The sequence below is a fragment of the Natator depressus genome, chromosome 20, assembly GCF_965152275.1.
Source record: "Natator depressus isolate rNatDep1 chromosome 20, rNatDep2.hap1, whole genome shotgun sequence".
NCBI classification, from domain to species: Eukaryota; Metazoa; Chordata; order Testudines; family Cheloniidae; genus Natator; species Natator depressus.
This window is the reverse complement of record NC_134253.1, coordinates 22,951,595-22,976,245: the sequence shown is the minus strand read 5'-3', so window position 1 is coordinate 22,976,245 and position 24,651 is coordinate 22,951,595. Positions and strand designations below refer to the sequence as shown.

The 24,651-nt window shown below is 53.8% G+C and overlaps 1 protein-coding gene across 1 annotated transcript in view; it reads left to right on the top strand.

Annotated features, from left to right (window-relative positions):
- The first annotated feature begins 5,606 nt into the window (after positions 1-5,606).
- ADGRE1 (adhesion G protein-coupled receptor E1) overlaps positions 5,607-24,651 on the top strand; it is a 30,102-nt gene continuing 11,057 nt past the window's right edge. Inside the window, exons 1-13 of the mRNA XM_074935354.1 lie at positions 5,607-5,686; positions 10,780-10,830; positions 11,099-11,242; positions 16,106-16,252; positions 16,425-16,562; positions 16,969-17,115; positions 18,060-18,206; positions 18,379-18,516; positions 18,920-19,066; positions 19,926-20,002; positions 20,902-20,985; positions 22,208-22,385; positions 23,229-23,348. Of these exons, the coding sequence (XP_074791455.1) occupies positions 5,656-5,686; positions 10,780-10,830; positions 11,099-11,242; positions 16,106-16,252; positions 16,425-16,562; positions 16,969-17,115; positions 18,060-18,206; positions 18,379-18,516; positions 18,920-19,066; positions 19,926-20,002; positions 20,902-20,985; positions 22,208-22,385; positions 23,229-23,348 (1,549 nt within the window). The 5' untranslated portion in view covers positions 5,607-5,655. The remainder of the gene's footprint in view (positions 5,687-10,779; positions 10,831-11,098; positions 11,243-16,105; positions 16,253-16,424; positions 16,563-16,968; positions 17,116-18,059; positions 18,207-18,378; positions 18,517-18,919; positions 19,067-19,925; positions 20,003-20,901; positions 20,986-22,207; positions 22,386-23,228; positions 23,349-24,651) is intronic.

Here is a 24,651-nt window from a genome sequence, read left to right as displayed (position 1 = left end):
TACCCTTCCGTTTATATTTATGACAGGTACAGTGAGGGGCAGGGACTCAGCCAGCACCAGTGGCCGAGCCTGAAAGACAACCCAGGTCTGCAGAGTGCGATGCTGTCACCATTGGACCACCCTGCCTGTTAATTGGAGAGGCTGGGTTGCCATTTATCGCTGCAGGAGTTGGCCAGGAGCCCTTTCCCCTGGCTACACACCCGGTGCTGCTCTGGCGGCATCTAAACCAGAACACAGTGAGCGCTAAGCGAGGGCTCACGTTAGTTAAAGGGATACTGCCCTATTCCTGTACACTGCGGCCCCCACAGCCCTGCTCCCACCCCAGAGCCCTGTTCCTCAGGTGTAACATCCTAAGCAGATGTCTCCTTGGCCTGAAAAACAAAATGCTTAAACAAGCCCCACCAGGCCAGGAAGGTCGCTCACCTCCTTGCCTCTCCCAGGACTTCCTGCTCCCAGGCAGCCCATCTCTGACACAGGCATCTCCATGCCAGGCACAGGGCAGCTCCGAGGGAAAGCTGGCACTGCTGCCACAGGAATTACTATTAACCAGCATTGATAATGCCTAGCATGCACACGGCACTTTTTATATCAAAGGAAGTCAGCCTCATTAGCCCCCATTTTACAGATGGGGAAACCGAGGCACAGACACGCCAAAGGTCACGCAGTAGTGCCAGGAAATGAATCCAAGTCTCCTCAGTCTCGAGGCTGCGGTTGAGCCACCACCCACACATGTGCCTTTCTATTCCCCTTTTCGGAGAGCGGCTCTGAGGAAACACTCCGCCCGTGACTGACTCAGCACTTTTCCCAAGCGAAACGCCCCGCGGTTGGTCAGTTTCCCCAGTCGCCCGGGCATGGCTCAGCTTGTTACTCCAGCAGTGACGGCATCCCAGTCCCCTCCTGGCTTTGCAGATGGGGCGGTCTCAGAATTGGTTCCCCCCTCCACGTTCCTGTGAATCTCAGAGCTCCCGGCAGAACAGCAGAGGAAAACTGGGACAACCGTGTGTCTAAGGGACGCATGGAGGGCCCAACCTGGCTTCCAGATCTGAATCCCTCTGCAGGCCGGACGGCTGAGCCAGTGGCAACAGACATCTACCTAGCTGTATGTATGTCTCCAGGGACTGCCCTCATCATCCTGTCACCTGCCCTCTTGCAGCCCCACAAAGCTTTCCTTGAGCTCTCCCTACTCAGCACTCTGTCCAGCCCTCCTGGGCACGTAGAGCTCGCATCTCAGGCGTCATCTGTGTGGAGAAATCCCCCGGACTAGCCGTGTTGTAAGCAGTTGGGCACAGTGTCTACTGATTTATGGGCTCTGCTGTTGAGAAAGCAGCCTCAGAAATAAGCACCGATGATGAAAAACATCCTGAATGAAATATGACCACAGACTTCTGGGTTACAATTCCACTCAGCCTCCCCTTCCCAGGGCAGGACTCCACCCCCTGAGCACGTAGCTTTACAGCACCAGGATCTCTTAGCAGTATGCCCTCCCTTGTACATTATTATTCTGTTTCCCTTAGCTCTGGCTACATCCACAAAAGGCTTCTCTTTACTCAGGCAAGAAAATATCCCCAGTAACGTAGCAGTTACATTGATGCATTTCAACCAAAGATATCAAAACACTTTTCTTTAGTATCATTGCCCCATTTCACAGCTGGGGAAACTGAGGCACGGAGCAGCGGTGACTTGACCACGTCACACAGCAAGTCAATGGCTGAGATGGGACTAGCAAGCAAACCACTGGATTCCCAGGCAAGTACTCAGACCTATAGACCGTGTTCTCAAAGTTAGGAACATGCCCCAAGAGACATGCACATAACTAGAGTATATTCCCAGAGCTAGGACTTCTGGATTCTTTCCCTGACTCCCAATCCTGTGCTCTCACCGCTAGGTAATACGCTCCTCCTAGAACTGGGAAGAGATCCCAGGAGTCCTAACTCCCAGCCTCCCTCTCTGAGCTGAAGATAGAACCCAAGAGATGAATTGAATGGAAAAACTTCAACTGACCCCTTTTCCATTGGAGACTATGGTTCCCTCAAAATGGAAACATTTGGATTCACCGAAATTTTGTCTTAGGATAAAATGTCTCATTTTTAACATTTTCAGAGCCAAACGGTTCACGTTTTCTTTTCAAAATGGCTTCACTTTTTGAAATTTGTATTTTGTGTTATGGTGGGTGTGTGTTGTAATGCAAGATAACATTGTCGAAGCAGCAATTGAAATGAAAAACCTTCGTCGAAATGAAACATTTCGATTGACCCCCCAAATGATTTTTCCCCCCTGAAATTTTTTTCACAGAGAATTTTGAAAGTTTCGGGTTTCAGTGAAGACAAAGTTTGAAATTATGAACGTCCTCTGCCAGGAATCTTGACTCCTACTCACATGCTCTAGCTACTAGATAACACTGCCCTGGGAAGAGAACCCAGATGTCCAAATTCCAGCTTCCTGTTCTACCCATTAGATCTTGAGCTAGGAAGAGACCCAGGAGTTCTAGACCCGTACAAGGAGGATTGGGCCAAAAGAAATCTGATGAGGTTCAACAAGGACAAGTGCAGAGTCCTGCACTTAGGATGGAAGAATCCCATGAACCAGTACAGGCTGGCGACTGACTGGCTAAGCAGCAGTCCTGCAGAAAAGGACCTGGGGATTACAGTGGACAAGAAGCTGGATATGAGTCAGCAGTGTGCCCTTGTTGCCAAGAAGGCTAACAGCATATTGGGCTGCATTAGTCGGAGCATTGCCAGCAGATTGAGGGAAGTGCTTATTCCCCTCTATTCGGCACTGGTGAAGCCACAACTGGAGAATTGCTTCCAGTTTTGGGCCCCCCACTGCAGAAAAGATGTGGACAAATTGGAGAGAGTCCAGCGGAGGGCAGCGAAAATGACCAGGGGGCTGGGGTACATGACTTACGAGGAGAGGCTGAGGGTGTGATGGGTTTGGTCCCAGAGACCCCCTTGGGACTGTCACCTGACCTGCTGAAGTTACCTCTGAGCCCGTTTTCCCTGCCAGCTTGGGACTCCAGAACCCTGCCTTGTTGAACCAGACACACTAGCCTGCTGCAACACAGATCCAGGGTCTGGTCCACGGCCCCAAAGCTGCAGGCTTAACTGAAAACAGCTTAGCAGGTTACCTGCCTCCAGCACCCAGACATCCAGTTCCCAGAGGGATCCAAACCCCAAATAAATCCATTTTACTATGTATAAAGCTTATACAGGGTAAACTCATAAATTGTCCACCCTCTATAACACTGATAGAGAGATATAAACAGCTGTTTGCTCCCCCAGGTATTAATCACTTACTCTGGGTTTATCAATAAACAAAAGTGATTTCATTAAGTATAAAAAGTAGGATTTAAGTGTTTTCAAGTAATAACAGACAGAACAAAGTAAGTCACCAAGCAAAATAAAGCAAAAACACGCAAGTCTAAGCCTAACACATTAAGAAACTGATTACTAGTAAAATCTCACCCTCAGAGATGTTCCAATAAGCTTCTGTCATAAATATAAAGAGAAGGCTAACAACCTTTATGTATGCAGTAACATAAAATCCCTCCTGGCCAGATGTACTGAATCACTTTACCTGTTAGGGGTTAAGAAGCTCGGATAACCTGGGTGGCACCTGACCAAAAGGACCAATAAGGAAAGAAGATACTTTCAAATCTGAGGGCGGGCGGGGGGAGAGGGGGTTTTTTGTGCTCTCTTTGTTTGTTGCCCCTCTGGATGGAGAGAGAGACCAGGCAGGTAAAACATCTCCTGAAAACATACTTGAAATGCTCCATATAAGATTACAAAAATTGTAAGTAAGGGCAAGGAAATGCGTTAGATTATATTTTGTTTTAGCTTGTGAATTTTCCCTATGCTAAGAGGTAATTTCATTCTTGTTTTGTAACTGGGAAGCAGAGTCAGAGGGGAATCCTCTGTGTTTTAAATCTTTTATTTACCCTGTAAATTTATCTTCCATCCTGATTTTGCAGGTGTGATTCTCTTTTTTTTTTATAAATAAAATTCTTCTTTTAAGAACCTGATTGATTTTCAGTGTCCTAAAAACCCAGCAGTTTGGTCTGTGCTCACATTTTAACCAATTGGTTAGTATATTATTCTCAAGCCTCCCCAGGAAAGGGGGTGAAGGGGCTTGGGGGAATATTTTGGGGAAACAGGGACTCCAAGTGACGCTTTTCCTGAATTTTTGTGTGAATCACCTGGTGGTGGCAGCAATACTGTCCAAGGACAAGGAAAGGATTTGTGCCTTGGGGAAGTTTTTAACCTAAGCTGGTAGAAATAAGCTTAAGGGGTCTTTCATGTGGGTCCCCACATCTGTACCCCAGAGATCAGAGTGGGGAGGGAACCCTGAGAGCTTCTTTCACACACTATACTCCTTCCTAGTCTAGGCCCAATCCTTTCCCCTGGTACAGCCCTTGTTAGTTCCAGCAGACATCTTAGGTGGAAAACAGGCGTGTTCTCATGACTGGGACCCCCTTTGTTCTGTTCCACCCCCTTATATAGCTTTAGCACAAGGCGGGAATCTTTTGTCTCCCTGGATCCCCACCCCTCCTTCTAAATGGAAAAGCACCAGGTTTAAGATAGATTCCAGTGTCATGTGACCTTGTCACATGTCTGTGAGACCTCATTCTTCATTACCCATGTCAAGGACACAGGAAGGCATGCAGGTAAATAAACATTTACAACCAATTGTCCTAGTCAATGGGAGCCATCAAGATTCTAAGCCACCATTAATGGCCCACATAATTACAATAGGACCTCAGAGTTATACTTTATATTTCTAGTTTTAGATACAAGAATGATAAATACATACAAATAGGATGACCACACTCAGTATATTATAAGCATTGTAATGATACCTTACAAGACACCTTTTGCATGAAGCATATTCCAGTTACATTATATTCACACTCATAAGCATATTTCCATAAAACATTATGGAGTTCAATGCCAGAGAGGGGACTGGGCTTGTTTAGTCTGCAGAAGAGAAGAGTGAGGGGGGATTTGATAGCAGTCTTCAACTACCTGAAGGGGGGTTCCAAAGAGGATGGAGCTCGACTGTTCTCAGTGGTCGCAGATGACAGAACAAGAAGCAATGGTCTCAAGTTGCAGTGGGGGAGGTCTACGCTGGATATTAGGAAACACTATTTCACTAGGAGGATGGTGAAACACTGGAACGGGTTACCTAGGGAGGTCATGGAATCTCCATCCTTCGAGATTTTTAAGGTCCGGCTTGACAAAGCCCTGGCTGGGATGATTTAATTGGGGATTGGTCCTGCTTTGAGCAGGGGTTTGGACTAGATGACCTCCTGAGGTCTCTTCCAACCCTGATATTCTATGATGCTATGATAAGACCAACTCCCCCCACCCTCCATGTCCCACTTTCAGTTCCTGAATAGATAAAATTGCAACTTCCCCTGTTGTTTCCTGTCCATTGCAGGGGTGTTATTTGGGTACACTGATAATAAACACGTAGTAGATGCCCAGAGACCGCCCTGTGCAGAGGAAGAAGAAATGTCACAAGATAAGGAGCGCTGAGCTAAAGCCTCCAGAAAAGAAGCCCCAGTAAAATCTGTGTCATTCAGCAAACGTCCTCTGAGAAAGATCACAACAGGATAAAGTAGGGCAGTTTTCTTGCCTGGTAAGAGAAGGCAGTGGCATAATGAAGAAGCAGCTTATCACCCACCTTGTAGGTAAGTTTGTAAGGAATTGTGTTATTTTCTTCCAATGGGGGCTTGGCAAAAAACAAACAAAGTTAACTGAAGCTCTTTGGGGCAGGGACGGTTTTTTTGTTCTGTGTTTATACAGCACCTAGCACTGCGGGGGGCCCAATCCATGACTGAGGCTCGTGAGTGCAATCAATCCTTGTTACCGGTTGAGTTAAAAGCTCATGGAAATTGATGTGTGACGGTAATTGTAAGAGAACCTTTAGGGGGGCCCGCCTAAAACAAGGCAGGATGGAATCTGCCCAGAAACTAGCACTGTGTGGGCAGAGGGTGCCATCTGGATATTATTCTGACCAGGTGTGTGTGTGTGTTAATGTTAGGCATGGAATTAGTCTAGCTGCAGGGGGAGTGGCAGACAAGAAACTGGGAGAGACTCAGAGAAAGAGGAAGAAAGCCAAACAGGAGCTTGTAGACACGGTTTGAATGACCCTGGGAGAAGACCAGAGAGAGATTTTGGGTTTGGTGATGGCTAAAGAGGCTTGGGACTGTAAGAAAAGAAGGTTACAGAGTGGTAGCCGTGTTAGTCTGTATCAGCAAAAACAACGAGGAGCCCTTGTGGCATCTTAGAGATGAACACATTTATTTGGGCATAAGCTTTCGTGGGCTAAAACATCTGATGAAGTGGGTTTTAGTCCACGAAAGCTTATGCCCAAATACATTTGGTAGTCTCTAAGATGCCACAAGGACTCCTCGTTGTTGGTTTTTTTAGGAAAAGAAGCTATCCCTGGTTTTTGGTCCCTCCTGCATTTGGAGAAGCAGGACTTGTAACTAAACCAGATTGGAACAAAGGAAATACCAGACTCCATCATCAGTTTCTACTCCCAGTTGGAACATGCCCAGGACCCAGAACTTCGACTAGCCGCTCGGGCTGAAAAAGGGCAACAATAATTGTCATTGTGTTGAGATCTTTGAGGGGTCGTAGGGTCTTTCAGTGATGGGCATTCAGCCCAGATCTGTGACTTTTCATATAAATGCTAATTTGATCAATGACCCGGAGAAACACGTAGAATCGTTACTGAGAAAGTCAGCAAAAGACATGCGGATTGGGGAAGTGGTAGTAAGGAAGAGGACAGGTCATGGATACAGAGAGATCTGGATCCCTCGGTAAGCTGGGTGCAATCAAAGAATATGCATTTCGGTGTGATCAAATATATGGACGCACATCTATGAACAAAGAATGTCGGCCATACTTACAGCATGGGGGGCTCCATCCTGAGAAGCAATGACTCAGACAAAGATTTGGGGGTCATGGTGGATAATCAGCAGAACATGAGGTCTCAGTGTGACCCTGTGACTAAAAGGGCTAATGTGGTACTGGGATGCATGAAGAGGGGAATCTCCAGTTGGAGAGAGAGGTTATTTTACTCTGTATTTGGCCCTGGTGTGACCCCTGCTGGAATCCTGTGTCCAGTTTTGGGGTCCACAATTCAAGAAGGGTGTCGAAAAAATTGGAGAGGGTTCAGAGAAGAACCACGAGCATGATTAAAAGATTGGAAAACTTGCCTTATAGTGATAGACTCAGGAGCTCAATCTATTTAGCTTAACAAAGAGAAGGTTAAAGGGTGACGTGATCCCAGTCTATAAATACCGACATGGGAAATAAATATTTGATCATGGGCTTTTCAGTCTAGCGGACAAAGGTCTAACAAGAGCCAATGGCTGGAAGTTGAAGCTAGACAAATTCATCCTGGCAATAAGGTACAATTTTTAACAGTGAGGCCAATTAACCATCGGAGCAACCTACCAAGGGTCATGGTGGATTCTCCGGCGCTAGAAATCTTTAAATCAAGGTTGGATGTTTTTCTAAAAGATCTGCTCTTGTTCAAACAAGAATTAATTCAGGGAAGTTTTGTAGCCTGTATCACACAGGAAGTCAGATTAGACATTCACAGTTGCCTCCAGATCTATTAATACACCGGTGGCTGGCCACGCTGGGTATCCTTGGGTGTTTTTATTGTTAATCACAAATGGCTAATAATGAAGGATTCGTTGGCGTTTGCAGTGTGTGGACTTGATTATTAGAGGTTTGTTATTAATTGTTGCACATTGATTATGAATGATTGGTCTTGGGTGGCTGTTGTTAATCAATAATATATTAAGGTTATTGTCACGGCCCTGTGTGTAGCTAAATAGATAGGTGCTGTGTGTAGCTAAATAGCAAAAGACACTTCCTGCCCTAAAATTCTTAGTCTCTTTAAGCCCTGATTCTGCAAGGAGCCTCCTGCAGAGTCCCCCTGACTTTAACAGGCATGGGGGAGCTGCTTGGGTGAAGATCATTGGAGGATCAGGGCCTTATCTTAGGAGAAGGTGGGTAAAGGGAACTGAGCGGAAGGGTGGGGCCGGAGGACAGATAAGAGTGACACAAGCATGAGGGGTTGTGCTCATGGCTTTCTAGGCATAAGGTATTTGTTTGTTAATGGGAAGAAGCAAATCACCAGTCTCAGCTGAGCACCGGCTTAGCCCTTGGCCGCTGGGAGTGTCACCAGGATGGATGCCGAGCGCAGCCAAGCAGGCGTTTGTGGATCACAGTACTGCCTAAGTGCTTTTGATGAGCTGGGTCCCTGGGCCTTAACTGTAAGACCCCCGTTCGTCTCAGTGCCGGGACTGTAGACGGGTGTACCCGAGAGCAGACCCGCCCACAGAGCCTGGTGGTGACTTAACGATGCTACTTGAAGCACCCAGTTAATGAATGGAGAGTCGAGTCAGTGAGGCTGCTTCAGGGCACAGGGCTGGAAGGGACCTCCCAGGTCACCCAATCCAGTCTGGGGCATACCCAGAGGTGGACCCCACCACACCCAGTTAGCACCTCGGCCCACCCAGATCCGAGCCTGTGAATGCAGAAGCTGAGAGCGGCATGGGTGTGGATCAGGAGCTCCTGGCTGAAGGCTCTTGGCCTGTCTGAGGAGCAACACAGCCAGCAGGGAGCGGTGCAGGCGGGCCAGCCGCTGCCCCCACACAGGTGCCAATTGGCCCCCCGGGTTAACCCGTGCCTGCCTGTGAGGTTGTGGGAATCGACCCTCTCCAGTGGCCAGCCCAGCCCCCCGGCTCCCTGCACTCAAATCCTTGCCCTGCCCCCAGCCCCCTTCCAATCCTGCCCCCAGCAATCAAATATAACACACAGTAACATCATAACATGCCGCATATAGGATTTGCTGTGACGTCAGATCTTTGGTCGTTGCCCAGCCCCCACGAACGGCGGCCCCCCCAATTTCCACCCTGCGTTTTCTCTCCGAGCGGCCAAGATTCTCTCCGCAAAGCTGAGGGTGGGGGAAGCAAAGGGGTGCCTGACACCCAGGGGTGAGAGAGGTAAGAGCTTTCCAAGCAAGCCAGCTGAGATTCAAACTGTTCGTGGAAGATAAAGATGGGAGAGGGGAGAATCTGGGGGCGGCAGGGCCCAGCCTCACCTGAGACTGAGCAGCTGGGGATCAGATGGTTATAAAACCCAGCGAGTGTCTCAGCTGGGGTTGGCTGGAGAATTGCAGGGAGCAGGAGGTCCGGGGGAAGTGAGGGGAAGTCAAGGGAACCCCTTGGGTCAGGGGAAGGGATGGTTTGCAGTGGTCCAGTCCCCCGCGATCACACACAATCCTGCCATATCACCCTGTGTATAAATGTATCCAGCCCCGCACTAGAGCCATTGGGAGGCTGATCCAGAACCTCCCTCCTCTGCCAGCTAAAAACCTTCTTGTATTTTCTAGCCTGCAACTTCCCAGCCCCCTTGGATCCATAGGCGGAGAGTTATATGGGCCCATGGTGCCCGCGCTCCATCAATATTTAGGAACGTGGGCCCGCTCCACCAATGTTTGGGCTTACCGCGCTTTGGGGGGTCCCGTGCATCAAGGGGACGCGGGGTCCAGGCCGGCCTGGGGGGTTAGCAGGGAGCCCGGCGCAGGCAGCAGCGAGTGACCCAGCCCCAGCCTGCCCCGCCCTGCCCCACCCCCATTCCAAGGGGGCTGGGAAGGTTCAGGCTAGAAAATACAAGAAAGTTTTTAACTGGCAGAGGAGGGAGGTTCTGGATCAGCCTCCCAATGGGACTAGTCGTCTGTCCAATGGACGTTCTGGGCACCACCAAAAATTATACAAACCTGGCGCCCAGGCTTGGATCCAAAATGGAAGCTGCCTCGTGTAACCGGCCGCAGTGCGCTGGGCTGCAAATGCCAAGTTCCTCTGCTCCTATGGTGCCCGGCACGGCCCTTTGTGGGGGAAATGAGGATCAGGCCAATGGGTTTTTTTGAAAGTTTGGTCCCTTTTCTTTTTTAAATCAAACGGCCCCACATGCCTCGGCCTCTCTGAGTTCCCGGTCAGAGGAGAGAGCGTCAAAATAATCCCTTTGTGCGGGGGCAGGCTCCAGTGCAAGTGACAGCAGGAATCGTCTGAGGTTTCCACCTGCCTTCCCAGCTCCAGAGGGGTTTAGACGAGCCGCCGGGCTTCTGGTTGTCCCAGGCAAGGGGCGTTTCTGAACCTCTGGGGGCTCAGCTGTCCCTGGAGTTGGGTAGCGAGCACCGCTTTCGAGGTTACATCGCCAAGCAGCGGGGACACTGGAGCAGTGGGAGGAGCGAGTGCCCGCGAACGTCTCTCTCGTGAAGGGGCCCACAGAATGAGCTGAACTCGTGTATCCTTTCGTGGTGCTTACTCAGGCTAAACTCCTGCTGGGTCTGAGGGCCAGATCCTCAGCTGCTCACGGCAGTCAAGAGTGCCACGCTGATTTACACCGCCCCGGGATTGGTTCCTGAGTTGAATACCTTGGGATCTGGCCCATTGAAAACCTGTTACTCTGATAGGTTACGTTCCAGTCGTGCTTAGGGGGTCTCAGCTATGATCAGCGGTGTGAAGACAGAGGCTGCTCTGAAGAGTTTATAATCAAAATGGAAAAGCCAGACCCAGGGAAACAGAGAGGACGAGCAACTTGGCTGAGGTCAACTAGCAAAGCCAGGAAGAGAACCAACCAACCACCCTCCCCTGAGACCCACTGCTCTACCCACTAGGCCACCCAGCCTCCTACTGGGTAACAGCACTAAAATCCAGTGAAATAAGAGCCTCCTTGGTTGTTTCTCCTCTTTCAGGCTTTTGCTGGCTCATCTGCTTCAAGGGGACTCAGCATTTCTCCAGCGCTGGTAAGTTAATGCCTAGAAACCTGCACAAAATCTCCAGATCTGAACCCTGGAGTATCCTGCAGCTGGAGGGGGGCTTTGAACGGGCAAAGAACTTTCCATCCCATTTCCTCCTCCCCTTTCCCCACCTTTCTGTGTATTTTCTTTTTCATTCCCTTCTGCTCTCTTGCGCTGTGTCCCCGCTTGCCACAAAGCCACCTTCTCCGCTGGCAGCTAAACAGGGCTGCGCTTTAATTCAGTGCTCAGCCCTGGTTCCTTCTTCATTTCCCAGTGAACAGGTGCGACGATCCAATGCTGTGCCCTGATTATGCAACGTGCACCAATGCTCGCCAGGGCTACTACTGCACCTGCCAACGTGGGTTTGTATCCACTTCGGGGGCCACGGAGTTCACCGATCCAGCCGTCCGCTGCAATGGTGAGTGTGAGCCCTAGAGCTAAGGGACGGGGAGCTCTGTACTGGAGAGACTGCCATGGCGTAGCTCTGGAGCGTGTGATGAAGATAATACATCAGGTACTAGAGAAAAGAGTATCAGGGACTGGAAAGCACGATGCGGTGACTAAGAGAGCCAGGCCAGGCCAATACGTGGCAAAGGAGATTTAATGACTTGGCTTCCCGCAATCTGGCCATCAGCAACGCCAGGAATGGCCAGTCACACTGGAAAAGAGCAATGGAAGTTAGACAGTGGAAACTGCACACAGCCGTGGGTGGGGAAGCTGAGCAACCCAGACTGCGGCCAACTGGGACTGGACAGCGGGTGGATCACTCGGTCACTGCCCTGTTCTCGTCATTCCCTCTGAAGCACCTGGCACCGGCCACTGTTGGAAGACAGGGTACTGGGCTAGATGGACCTTTGGTCTGACCCAGTCTGGCTGTTCTTGTCATCTTAATCCAAGGTGTAGGAGGAGTTCTCCCCACCCTCACCCTGATTTAAATCAAATCCACCCTGGAGGGGGGATCAGGCATGGGGAGGAGACTGGGACAGGCTGGGCAAGGAGACGGGGACTGGGATGAGAAACCTGAGGAGTGCAGAATGGGATGGGGCCAAGGAGCCAGAACTGGGGAAAAGACAGAACTGCGACAAGGACGGTTTGGAGGGAATGGGGTGGAAGGAGCCGAGCTTGGGGGAATGGGCGGATGGGTCTGCACCCACTAGACCACGCTCCCTCCAGAGCCTGGAATGGAGGCCAAGATTCCAGAGTCTCCCCATTCCTGTTCTGTCAGCAGGGATCTGGGGAACTCCCCGGCAAAGTGCCTCCTCCCTCGCATAGATACTGACAAGCTGCTGTGGCTCTTGGTTTCTCCCTCAGCTCAAGTGGCTGAGGCCTGTGCAATGGATGTTAAGGGTCCAGCTCGGCTGCTGACCCATGTGGCTCTTCGTACGATGCCACGTGATGGGTTTTTTCAGTTTGCTTTTGGAAAAAACCTAGGAAAATACATGCACCAAAAACGCCTTTGTTAAAAGACCATTCTCAAGCAGTGGTCCCCAAACTTTTCAGGGTCATGTCCCTCTCTCACCCCTGTCCACCCCACCTCCCCTCCAGCAGCCGGAGGGAGGCTGCGGCTCCCGGGGTGAGGGGGTACACGGACAGGAGTAAGGGGGCCGAGGCTGGCGCTGTGGCCGGGTGTAGAGCTGCGGCTGAGGCTGGGAGTGGTGCCAGCGCAGAGCGGGGCGGCACAGCGGGGCTAGGTAGCGCTCCCTCCCCACCCCCATGGGGGCTGGCCCGGGCCCCGCCATGCCCCCCAAACCTTCCCCCGTGCCCTCCTAGGGGGCGCACCCCACAGTGTGGGGACCACTGTTCTAAACGTTGCCAGATAACCACTCAGAAGTGAGGAAATGCCAGAAGACAAGTGTTCTCTCTCCCCTTGTGCGTGTGCATTATGCCATAGGCTTTCATTACATGGCCACATTCAGTGCAGGGCTAGATCTGCTCTGGGGGCGAGTCAGGGCTGGGTAGGGAGGGGATTTGTTATCTGCAGGCCCCCAGACTTCCGGTGTAGTGCTGGGCAAGTCACTAGCTGTGTGTTGACTTGAGACCCCAGGGCCTGATCTTCAGACGGGCTGAGCACTCACGGCTGCGAGTGAGATCAAGGTGATCTGGGCTCTGCACATGCAACAGGCTACCGAAGGCTACGGGCGCTGAGCCATCAGGTCCCGTGTGCCTCAAATGCGGTTCCCCGAATTACTGCTTTGGACCTTACTCTCTCGGGGCCTCAATTCCCCCTCTGAAAAATGGGTATAATAGCCCCTCCCCTCGCAGTGATATCGGAGGATCAGCTCCCTCGACACGCAGCCTCCGTTCCTACGCTCCCCACCTCCGGCTTTTCCTTTCCTGGCGTCAGGGGAGGGGGCTGGAGGCCTGTCCTTGCTTCTTCATCAGATGCTTTCAGAAGCGAGCCCAGCTGCCTTGATCCTACCTCCCCACCCACCTATTCTACTAGGCCCACTCTTCCTCATGTGCGGTCGGCTTAAAGAATGAATATGAAGCACACTGAAGATGTAAGACAAAGGGTGCAAAGGCTTATTCATTCATTAAATTGTTTCTTGGTCATTTCCCAGCTGATGCGTGTGCAGCTTCATCTGTCTGTCCAGCTTTTGCAACCTGTGAAAACATCCCTGGGAGCCACCGCTGCGCCTGCAAACGTGGGTTTGCATCTAGCTCTGGGGAGCAGTACTTCACTGATCGAAAAGTGAAGTGCAAAGGTGAGTGGGAGCCCGGAGAAGGGGAGCCGTGCAGTGGGGACACTGTTATGTAGCTTGCACCAGTGTCACCGGGAGTGGCTCTTCCGCTTGCAGGGAAGGGTTCGGTATTGAGTACTTCGCTGACTAGAAAGCGTGATGCAGTGACTAAGAAAGCAAGGAAGGGATATATGTGGCCAAGGAGATTCAGTGACTTGGCTTCCCCTGCCTGTCAATCTGTCCCTCCCCAAACCACGGGACAGCCAATAAAATGGAAGAGCCGTAGTGCAGTCTGCACGCAGCCCTGGAGCAGGGCAGGGTGGCATGGGGATGGGTGGCTGAATTCCCCCCGGAGCAGCCCAGGGTGTAGAAAGAGTCCCCTCCAGCCCTGATTCTATTCCCTTGTATGGAGGGGAGGAGCACATTATGGCCCCACCTCCTTCCCACCCACTTTTGGGACACCATGATCCACCAGGAGGAATATGGAGGAAAGCATGATCCTCGCAGAGGCCCGCGGGGACGTTCCTTGTGAGCTCCCTCCTCCTATGCACCCATATCCGGGCCACTCACAATACAGCCCCTAAAATGGATAAAAGAAAACTGTTTTTCTTTTTACATGATGCAGTATTAACCTGTGAAACTCCCTGCCACCGTATCCCATGGAGGCTGCAAATTTATCAGGTTTTGAAGAAGGATTAGAGTGTGACATAAATACTGAGAACACCTGAAATGATCGTCAAAAGCATCTAGTACCAGCCACTGTTGAAAGCAGGACTCCAGGCTAGATGGGTCCCTAGTCTGAGCCAGTTCTGGCACAGAGCAGAGCGATCGATCCAAGGGGCCACTGAGGCTGGTGGAAAGATTCTCACTGACTCCAGTGGGCTTTGGATGAGTGTGTGGGTGGCTGTGACAGTAAATCCCTGGTGGTCTAGCATCGCTCAGTCCAACGTGGGGTCCCTCCCCTAGATATTGATGAATGTTCCCGGGACCCATCGCCCTGCGGTCCCAGCTCCGTGTGCACCAACAAACGGGGCAGTTACGCCTGCACGTGTCCCCCAGGCTACCTCCCGTCCAGCCAGCCTGGCATCCCGTTCAGCTGCACAGGTAAGCGTCCCGTGGGGGGCTGTGGGTGAAGCTCTGGGGGTGGGAGGCTGAGTCCGGCTCTCCGGTCGTCCCGCAGACGAGAGCTAGGGTCCGAGCGGCTCCAGCTGCCCACCCTGGAGTGCGACTGTCTCCAGAGGCCTGGGAGCTGGGGCAAGCTGGCTGTGTCTTCACGGCTGGCTCAACAGTGTAGCTCAGTGGGTCGGGCGACTCCCCGGGAATGAGGAGACGGGAGATCCAGTCCCAGCGCTGCCCTGACTTACGGAGTCTCTGCCCCTCTCCTGGCCTCTGCCCCCTCCCGCACTTTGTCTTGTTGGACTGTGCAGCGCCTAGCACAGTGGGGCCTGTAGGTGCTACCGTAATGCATGTAATAAACACACAGACTAATTCCAAGTCATCTCCTGCAGATGTGGATGAATGTGCCCGAAACCCTGCAATCTGCGGGCCCAATGCCTCCTGCCTCAACACACCTGGGAGCTACACCTGCCAGTGCTCACCAGGGCACCTTCCCTCTACGCCAGGGCCGTGGGTACCCGGAACAACCCACTGCACAGGTGACCATCCAAGCAACCTTCCCCTGCCGATCTCCCCGGAGAAGGACAAAATCTGAGCCCCCACCCTGGTTTGAAACAGCTTCTCTGCCCAGTCAGGGTGGGCTTCTCTAGGGGGACGAAGATATTCCTGGGGCCACAGAGTGTCTGTCCAGTTCACATGTGATGGCTAAACTGTATTATCATGTTCAGCACCGGGTGGCCCCGTGCACACCGTACTTGGCCAGAGCCGGGACCAGCTGTCGCTGGCTGTGAGTAAAAGCACCAAGGGGAACAGTCTCTGGTCTCTCTCTGGGATGGAGCCAGTCCACGGCGGGTACAGGAACCTGACCCGGGTGCCTCAGCCCAGCAACCTGCTGTGACCAGATACTCAAGCGGGAGAGCCAGGTTCCAGGCCCCTGGCTGCAATGACTGCGTCACCCGACCGGAGAGCTTGAGAGATACCAGCCGTGTAGCCTAGCGGTTAGGGCTCTCTCTGGGGAGATTGGGAGACCCAGGGTTGTAGATGAGGCAGAGAGGGGGAAATTGACCCTTCGTGTCCCGTATCTCAGGTGCGCGCGCTACCCACTGGGCTATCGGTGCCAAGGGGTTTTGTGGGAGGCGGTATCACCCCCCTCCACTTCTCCTTGAAAAAGGGTGACCAGACTCCTGGATGTGAATCCTGACTCCCCCTCTCTCCGTCCCTCCTTCGTCCAGCTACCCAACCTGACTCTCCTCCCAAAGCCGAGGAGAGAACCCAGGCATCCTGGCTCCCGCTTCTCAGGCCACTAGCACTCGCTGCCTCTTGGGAATGGGCAGCATTTTGCAAACCTGTTGGGAACCATATTCCTGGCAGGGTGCCCCCTCTGATGCCAGCTGCTGGGACCTGCCTTCTTTCCCCCTGCTCCTCCCATCAAGGGAAGGCTCCGTTGTGCAGAGCTGGACCCATTGCTCCTTCCCCTGTCCCAGATATCGACGAGTGTCTGGATCTGGCGTCATGCCCTGCGTCCGCCACCTGCACCAACACCCCAGGAAGCCACTTCTGCACCTGCAATACCGGGTTTGCATCCAGTTCTGGGGAGCAGCGCTTCACCGAGCCAGCAGCGCAGTGCAACGGTGAGTGCTGGTTCTGGCACAGAGCAGAGCGATCGATCCAAGAGGCCACTGAGGCTGGTGGAAAGATTCTCACTGACTCCAGTGGGCTTTGGATCAGGGTGTGGGTGGCCTGTGGCAATAAATCCCTGGTGTTCCAGCATCGCTCAGGTCCAACGTGGATTCCCTCCCCTAGATATTGACGAATGTTCCCGGGACCCATCGCCCTGCGGCCCCAGCTCCGTGTGCACCAACACCGTGGGCAGTTACACTTGCACGTGTCCCCCAGGCTACCTCTCCCCGAGCCAGCCTGGCATCCCGTTCAGCTGCACAGGTAAGCGTCCCGTGCGGGGCTGTGGGTGGAGCTCTGGGGGTGGGAGGCTGAGGCTGGCTGTCCGGTCGTCCCGCAGACGAGAGCGAGGGTCTGAGCGGCTCCCGCTGCCCACCCTGGAGTGCGACTGTCTCCAGAGCCCGGGGAGCTGGGTCAAGCTGGCTGTGTCTTCACGGCTGGCTCAGCAGGGTTGCTCAGTGGGTCGGGCAACTGCCTGGGAATGAGGAGACGGGAGATCCAGTCCCGGCACTGCCCTGACCTACGGAGTCTCTGCCCCTCTCCTGGCCTCTGTCCCTCTCCCGCACTTTGTCTTGTTGGACTGTGCAGCGCCTAGCACATTGGGGCCTGTAGGTGCTACCGTAATGCATGTAATAAACACACAGACTTATTCCAAGTCATCTTCTGGCAGATGTGGATGAATGTGCCCGAAACCCTGCAATCTGCGGGCCCAATGCCTCCTGCCTCAACACACCTGGGAGCTACACCTGCCAGTGCTCACCAGGGCACCTTCCGTCTACACCAGGGCCGTGGGTACCCGGAACAACCTTCTGCACAGGTGAGCATCCAAACAACTTTCCCCGGCCTCTCGCCCACAAGAAGGACAAAATCTCAGCCCTCACCCTGTTTTGAAACAGCTTCTCTGCCCAGTCAGGGTGGGCTTCTCTAGGGGGACATAGATATTCCTGGGGCCAGAGAGTGTCTGTCCAGTTCACAGGTGACGGCTAAACTGTATTATCATGTTCAGCACCGGGTGGCCCCGTGCACACCGTATTTGGCCGGAGCTGGGACCAGCTGTCGCAGGCTGTGTGTTAAAGCACCAAGGGGAACAGTCTCTGGTTTCTCTCTGGGATGGAGCCAGTCCACGGCGGGTACAGGAACCTGACCTGGGTCCCTCAGCCCGGCAACCTGCTGTGACCAGATACTCAAGGGGGTGAGCCAGGTTCCAGGCCCCTGGCTGCAATGACTGTGTTCCCAAGCGGAGAGCTTGAGAGATACCAGCCGTGTAGCCTAGCGGTTAGGGCTCTCTCCGGGGAGATTGGGAGACCCAGGGTTGTAGATGAGGCAGAGAGGGGGAAATTGACCCTTCGTGTCCCGTATCTCAGGTGCATGCGCTACCCACTGGGCTATCGGTTCCAAAGGATTGTGGGGGAGGTGGTATCACCCTCCCCCTCCACTTCTTGAAAAAGGGTGACCAGACTCCTGGATGTGAATCCTGACTCCCCCTCCCTCCGCCCCTCCTTGCTCCAGCTACCCAACCTGACTCTCCTCCCAAAGCTGAGGAGAGAACCCAGGCACCCTGGCTCCCGCTTCTCAGGCCACTAGCACCCGCTGCCTCTTGGGAATGGGCAGCATTTTGCAAACCTGTTGGGAACCATATTCCTGGCACGGTGCCCCCTCCGATGCCAGCTGCTGGGACCTGCCTTCTTTCCCCCTGCTCCTCCCATCAAGGGAAGGCTCCGTTGTGCAGAGCTGGACCCATTGCTCCTTCCCCTGTCCCAGATATCGACGAGTGTCTGGATCTGGCGTCGTGCCCTGCGTCCGCCACCTGCACCAACACCCCAGGAAGCCACTTCTGCACCTGCAATACCGGGTTTGCATCCAGTTCTGGGGAGCAGCGCTTCACCGAGCCAGCAGCGCAGTGCAACGGTGAGTGCTGGTTCTGGCACAGAGCAGAGCGATCGATCCAAGAGGCCACTGAGGCTGGTGGAAAGATTCTCACTGACTCCAATGGGCTTTGGATCAGGGTGTGGGTGGCCTGTGGCAATAAATCCCTGGTGGTCTAGCATCGCTCAGGTCCAACGTGAATTCCCTCCCCTAGATATTGACGAATGTTCCCGGGACCCATCGCCCTGCGGCCCCAGCTCCATGTGCACCAACACCGTGGGCAGTTACGCCTGCACGTGTCCCCCAGGCTACCTCTCCCCGAGCCAGCCTGGCATCCCGTTCAGCTGCACAGGTAAGCGTCCCGTGCGGGGCTGTGGGTGGAGCTCTGGGGGTGGGAGGCTGAGGCTGGCTGTCCGGTCGTCCCGCAGACGAGAGCGAGGGTCTGAGCGGCTCCAGCTCCCCACCTTGGAGTGCGACTGTCTCCAGAGCCCGGGGAGCTGGGGCAAGCTGGCTGTGTCTTCACGGCTGGCTCAGCAGGGTTGCTCAGTGGGTCGGGCAACTGCCCGGGAATGAGGAGATGGGAGTTCCAGTCCCGGCACTGCCCTGACCTACGGAGTCTCTGCCCCTCCCATGGCCTCTGCCCCCTCCCGCACTTTGTCTTGTTGGACTGTGCAGCGCCAACACAGTGGGGCCTGTAGGTGCTACTGTAATGCATGTAATAAACACACAGACTAATTCCAAGTCATCTCCTGCAGATGTGGATGAATGTGCCCGAAACCCTGCAATCTGCGGGCCCAATGCCTCCTGCCTCAACACACCTGGGAGCTACACCTGCCAGTGCTCACCCGGGCACCTTCCCTCTACGCCAGGGCCGTGGGTACCCGGAACAACCTTCTGCACAGGTGAGCATCCAAGCAACTTTCCCCGGCATCTCGCCCCCGAGAAGGACAAAATCTGAGCCCCCACCCTGTTTTGAAACAGCTTCTCTGCCCAGTCAGGGTGGGCTTCTCTAGGGGGACATAGATATTCCTGGGGCCAGAGAGTGTCTGTCCAGTTCACAGGTGATGGCTAAACTGTATTATCATGTTCAGCACCGGGTGTCCCCCGGCATAACGTACTTGGCCGGAGCTGGGACCAGCTGTCGCAGGCTGTGTATTAAAGCACCAAGGGGAACAGTCTCTGGTCTCTCTCTGGGATGGAGACAGTCCACGGTGGGTGCAGGAACCTGAGTGGGGTGCCTCAGCCCGGCAACCTGCTGTGACCAGATTCTCAAGGGGGAGAGCCAGGTTCCAGGCCCCTGGTTGCAATGACTTTGTTCCCCAAGCGGAGAGCTTGAGAGATACCAGCCGTGTAGCCTAGTGGTTAGGGCTCTCTCCGGGGAGATTGGGAGACCCAGGGTTGTAGATGAGGCAGAGAGGGGGAAATTGATCCTTCGTGTCCCGTATCTCAGGTGCGCGCGCTACCCACTGGGCTATCGGTGCCAAGGGATTTTGTGGGAGGCGGTATCACCCCCCCTCCACTTCTCCTTGAAAAAGGGTGACCAGACTCCTGGATGTGAATCCTGCGTGGAAATAAGGATCTCCCTCTTACCCAGATCTGGGATCAGCAAATAGTGGGGCTTGCTTGGGTAGTAGCCCCTAGACCTGGAAGTCACTGGTTTTACCAGCAGGATTTTTAAACCCTTTGCATCCTGGATGGGGACACCCAGGGATTTCATGCACGTTTGATTTTTTTCCCTTTTTTTGGTTCATTTCCTCCTAGAGGTCGCTTCAAACGATCCGGTGAGGACATGCCACAACCGAAGGCTGGACGCGGCTCCCGGCTCATCCCCAGACGATGTACGTATCCCAGCATAGTTGACACGCCCCGCTGATCTAGGGACCCTCACGGCAAAGGCCGTGTGGGGGACGCTGGCTGAAATTCTTTAAAGCGGCTGAGTGATTGTTTTGGGGGTTCCTGCCTTGAGATGCCTTCAAATGGGCCTGAGTTTGCAGGGAGCCGGCCTTCGCCACTTCCTGGGCACCTTTCAGGAACCTTGCACGGGTGCTGCCATGTAGTTGAGTTGCTCAATTTCATCTTCAGTGCGGCTCTCGACGGCCACAGCAAAGCTCCTCACACCAAGCCTTTCTGGTGCTGGGGATTTTAATCCATGGGACAAAACATCCTCATCCCTGCCAGTGAACCAGCAGCAAAGTGCAGGTTGCAGGAGATTGACAAGAATCATCAAAGCTTTAGTGGGTGGAAAATCCCAGTGTAGGAAGCCATAGCTCCCCCCAGCCCACTCCTCCCCCCCGACCCCAGCAGCACCAGTCCCGATCCCCATGGTACCACCAGCAGAACCTCTGGAACCCCAAACCTCCCTTGTCCCTTCCTGCCACCCGCAACACTTTGCAGTAGCACCCTGGCTTCAAGCAGGGTGCTGCAGAGACCCCTTCCCCCTCCCCCGGACCAAGATCTGGGCCCCCATTGTGCCAGGTGCTGCATGGACACATAGTAAAAAGCAGTCCATGCCCCCAAGACTTACAATGGAAGTGGACAAGACGGGATTAGTTGCCCCACTGTACGGATGGGGAATGGAAATGGTGAGAAATAAAATGACTTCCTGACTGTGCTGCAATTTGAACCCATGGGTCCCAGTCCCATTCCTTGACCACAAGACCAACCTTCCCGCCATACGACTGACTTGGTGTCGCACGACGGGCTTTTCCTTCTGCTCCGGCCCCCTCCTTCTGCACAGGCTGCCTTCTGCACTTTATTGACCTCCACCTTCAGCGTCTTGGGAGACCCCTCTGAAAGGAAGGACTCCACCGTCTCTCTGGTGGTAAGAGAAGCCTGGATGTTTTATTGCAGCTTTCAGTCTCTCTGGCAAACTATGGCCCGCGGGGGCCCACGGGACCATCCTGCCCGGCCCCTGAGCTCCTGGCCTGGGACGCTCGCCCCCGGCCCCTCCCCCGCTGTTCCCCCTCCCCTGCAGCCATGCTGCCACGTGGGCAGCGGGGCTGCCAGCTCCTGCCGCTCTGAGTGGCGTGGTAAAGGGGCGGCGGTGTGCGCAGCGGTGTGGGGGTTGGGTCGGGGGTCCGGGGGGGCAGTCAGGGCACAGGGAGCAGGGGGGTTGGATGGGGGTGGGATCCCGGGCGGCGCGGTTTGGGGCGGGGGGTCCCAGGAGGGGGGAGTCAGGGGACAAGGAGCGGGGGAGGGGTTGGTTAGGTCGGGGGTTCTGAGGGGGGCAGTCAGGAGGTGGGAAGTGGGAGGGGGCGAATAGGGGCAGGGGCCAGGCTGTTTGGGGGGCACAGCCTTCCCTACCTGGCCCACCCCTGCTCTAGACCCTCCTGCATCACCGAATCCTATCCCACTGAGCCCTGCATCCAGCCCTATAACTTGGGGGTAGGTGGGTCTTAGAATTCCCTGGAAGAGAAAAGGGCTGATGGCTGGAAAATGACACCCTGCTAAGGACGGCCAGCACTGGGGCCAGCTCCCGCCTTCGAAAGGCACAGCTGGCCTCTGATTTCCGACCTTTTCTGAGCTGGGTTTTTTGCTTCTCCTGAGTCGGTGAGTTCTTTGGGGCAGGATGGGATGACCCCCAGAGCCCATTGACTCAGCTCCAGAAGGGCTCATGCCACCAGTCCCCCACAGAGCTGAGCTGCCCACCTGCCAGGCCCGGCTCTTGCTTCAGCAGCCTCTTGCTCTCGAGAGATCTAATCGGTGCCACGCCGGCTCGTGGCAGGGCTGGACCAGGGAAGCTCAGCTTTAGAGGCATGAGCCGGTAGTGCTTGAGCCAACAGGCTGCAGGCCTGAGCCGAAGCCCACTGAAGTCATTCAAAGCTCCCGTTGGCCTGGGAGCAGACCCCGGCCCTGTAGCTGGCTCAGACCTCGATGGACCAGCCACTAGAGGGGGCATGCTGCACACGTGGCACCTCAGGGCAGGTGGGACGAAGGGCAGCTGTGAGCGTGCCCATCAGCAGCTCTTAGGAGATTGGCCGACCGTTGCTGGGGTAATGCAGCACAGCCAATAAGAGCTCTCTCTCTCTCTCGGCCCCCCGTAGAAAGCCGCTGCAGGATTTGCCTCCATCCTGGAGCAGACACCCTCCTGGTCCAACCTGAGCACGGAGCAGCTCTCCACCATGGCCACCGTCTTCCTGCAGAGGGTGGAGAGCGTCCTGCTGGCTGCCTTCGCCAACCCCACCGGGAAGGGGAACCAGACCATCCAGATGGAACAACTGGGTAGGAAGCTGGGTTGGGGGTGGGGGGGTCAGAACAGGTGGCCACTGCACATCACAAGCAGCGTGACTCAGCCCAATAGGGATGGAGCCTGCCTGGTGACCAATCAGCAGGTGCCATATCTAGTTAGCTCATTTCTCTATAGTCTCCTTATTATGAACATTACGGTATCACCTATTTTTCCATGACCTCCCTATTATGAACATTACAGTATCACCTATTTTTCCATGACCTCCCTATTATGAACATTACGGTAGCACCTAGAAACCCCAGCCGAGACCGGGGCACTGTTGTGCCAGGTGCTGCACAGACACGGACGGAGAGACAGTCCCTGCTGCGAAGAACTTACAATTTAGACAAACAAAGGGAGGCTCATATCCCTATTTTACAGAGGTGGGAAACTGAGGCAGGGAGCTGCAGTGACTTGCCCAGGGTCACACAAGGATTCAGTGGCAGAGCTGGGAATTCAGCTTGGATCTTCTGAGTCCCAGGCGACTGCCTGAAGCACAAGGCCATACCCCTAGGTCCCAGCTCTTGGGACTCCAGCCAGCATGTGCCGACAGCTGCAGTTCCCATTCTCAAGCAAGGCCACATCCCCTGCCCCCATCTACAGCTCCCGAGTCTCCCCTTGTTCTTAAAGCCCTCGGGAGAGGCTGGGTCCAAGGGCCCCATGAAACTTCCTCCCCATCTCTTTCCTGTGGGCCTCTTCCCCTCTCAGCTGGACGTGTCTCTCCATTTCCTTCTCTCTCTGCCACACCTGTGGCTCAGCTCTGCAGAGCAAGTGATGGCCCCTGCCCGAGGAGCCATTGTGCTGTATCAGACCATGCTCTTTCTCCCTCTCCTTAGATGTCCAGACCAAAGTCATTGCGGACGGCTGCCCCGGAAAGGACTCAGTCATCAGCCTGGAAGTCAAAGGGGAGACCATGAAGATTAGCTGCAGAACGATCCAGGGAACAGTGGCACAAGGTACATCACCACCACCAGAGGGTGTGAAGCGGATTTCCCAGGCTTGCTTCTCAGCTGCCCCATTTGGGGTGGGAATCATAGAATCATAGAATATTAGGGTTGGAAGGGACCCCAGAAGGTCATCTAGTCCAACCCCCTGCTCGAAGCAGGACCAATTCCCAGTTAAATCATCCCAGCCAGGGCTTTGTCAAGCCTGACCTTAAAAACCTCTAAGGAAGGAGATTCTACCACCTCCCTAGGTAACGCATTCCAGTGTTTCACCACCCTCTTAGTGAAAAAGTTTTTCCTAATATCCAATCTAAACCTCCCCCATTGCAACTTGAGACCATTACTCCTCGTTCTGTCATCTGCTACCATTGAGAACAGTCTAGAGCCATCCTCTTTGGAACCCCCTTTCAGGTAGTTGAAAGCAGCTATCAAATCCCCCCTCATTCTTCTCTTCTGCAGACTAAACAATCCCAGCTCCCTCAGCCTCTCCTCATAAGTCATGTGCTCTAGACCCCTAATCATTTTTGTTGCCCTTCGCTGGACTCTCTCCAATTTATCCACATCCTCCTTGTAGTGTGGGGCCCAAAACTGGACACAGTACTCCAGATGAGGCCTCACCAGTGTCGAATAGAGGGGAACGATCACATCCCTCGATCTGCTGGCTATGCCCCTACTTATACATCCCAAAATGCCATTGGCCTTCTTGGCAACAAATGGGCTCCCCCAGCCCTCACCACCAACTGGCAGTATTGCACAGGTAAAGTACAGGAGGTTTTATACCTCTGGAAGCATCACTGGCAATGGCAGGAGATTCCAGCTTAGATGGAGCATTGGTCTGTGCTGACACAGAGAGATGGGAAAGTGAATTAGATGCACTATTTATGTGATTTGGGGTGGCTGGGGTATGGGATACAGGGCTCACAGAACAGGGCTCTGTGATGGAATGGGAATTCCCGGGTTCTTACGCCTACAAATATAAATTCCTTCTGTCCTAGTCAAGTTTACTAGAATAAAGGGAACTAGAAGAATTAAGAATGAGGGCTGGTCAAAACTGTTCCATCTACACTGTACTTCAATGGAAAACTGGGTCCTCGGAAAATGCAATTCTTCATGAAGTGGCTGATTTCTGCAGAAAACGTAGATTACGTGATGAAAAACTGGCTGCCCCAAATGCCCTCAAACCTGAAATATTTTCTGCTTTGGGCTGAAGAGCTAAAATATTTTGATTCTGAAATCATGTCTCTGAAGCCTCATACTCCCATTCCCCTCCACAGGCCAGGGTCTCCAGCCAGGCTTCGTCTCCCATGATGCACTG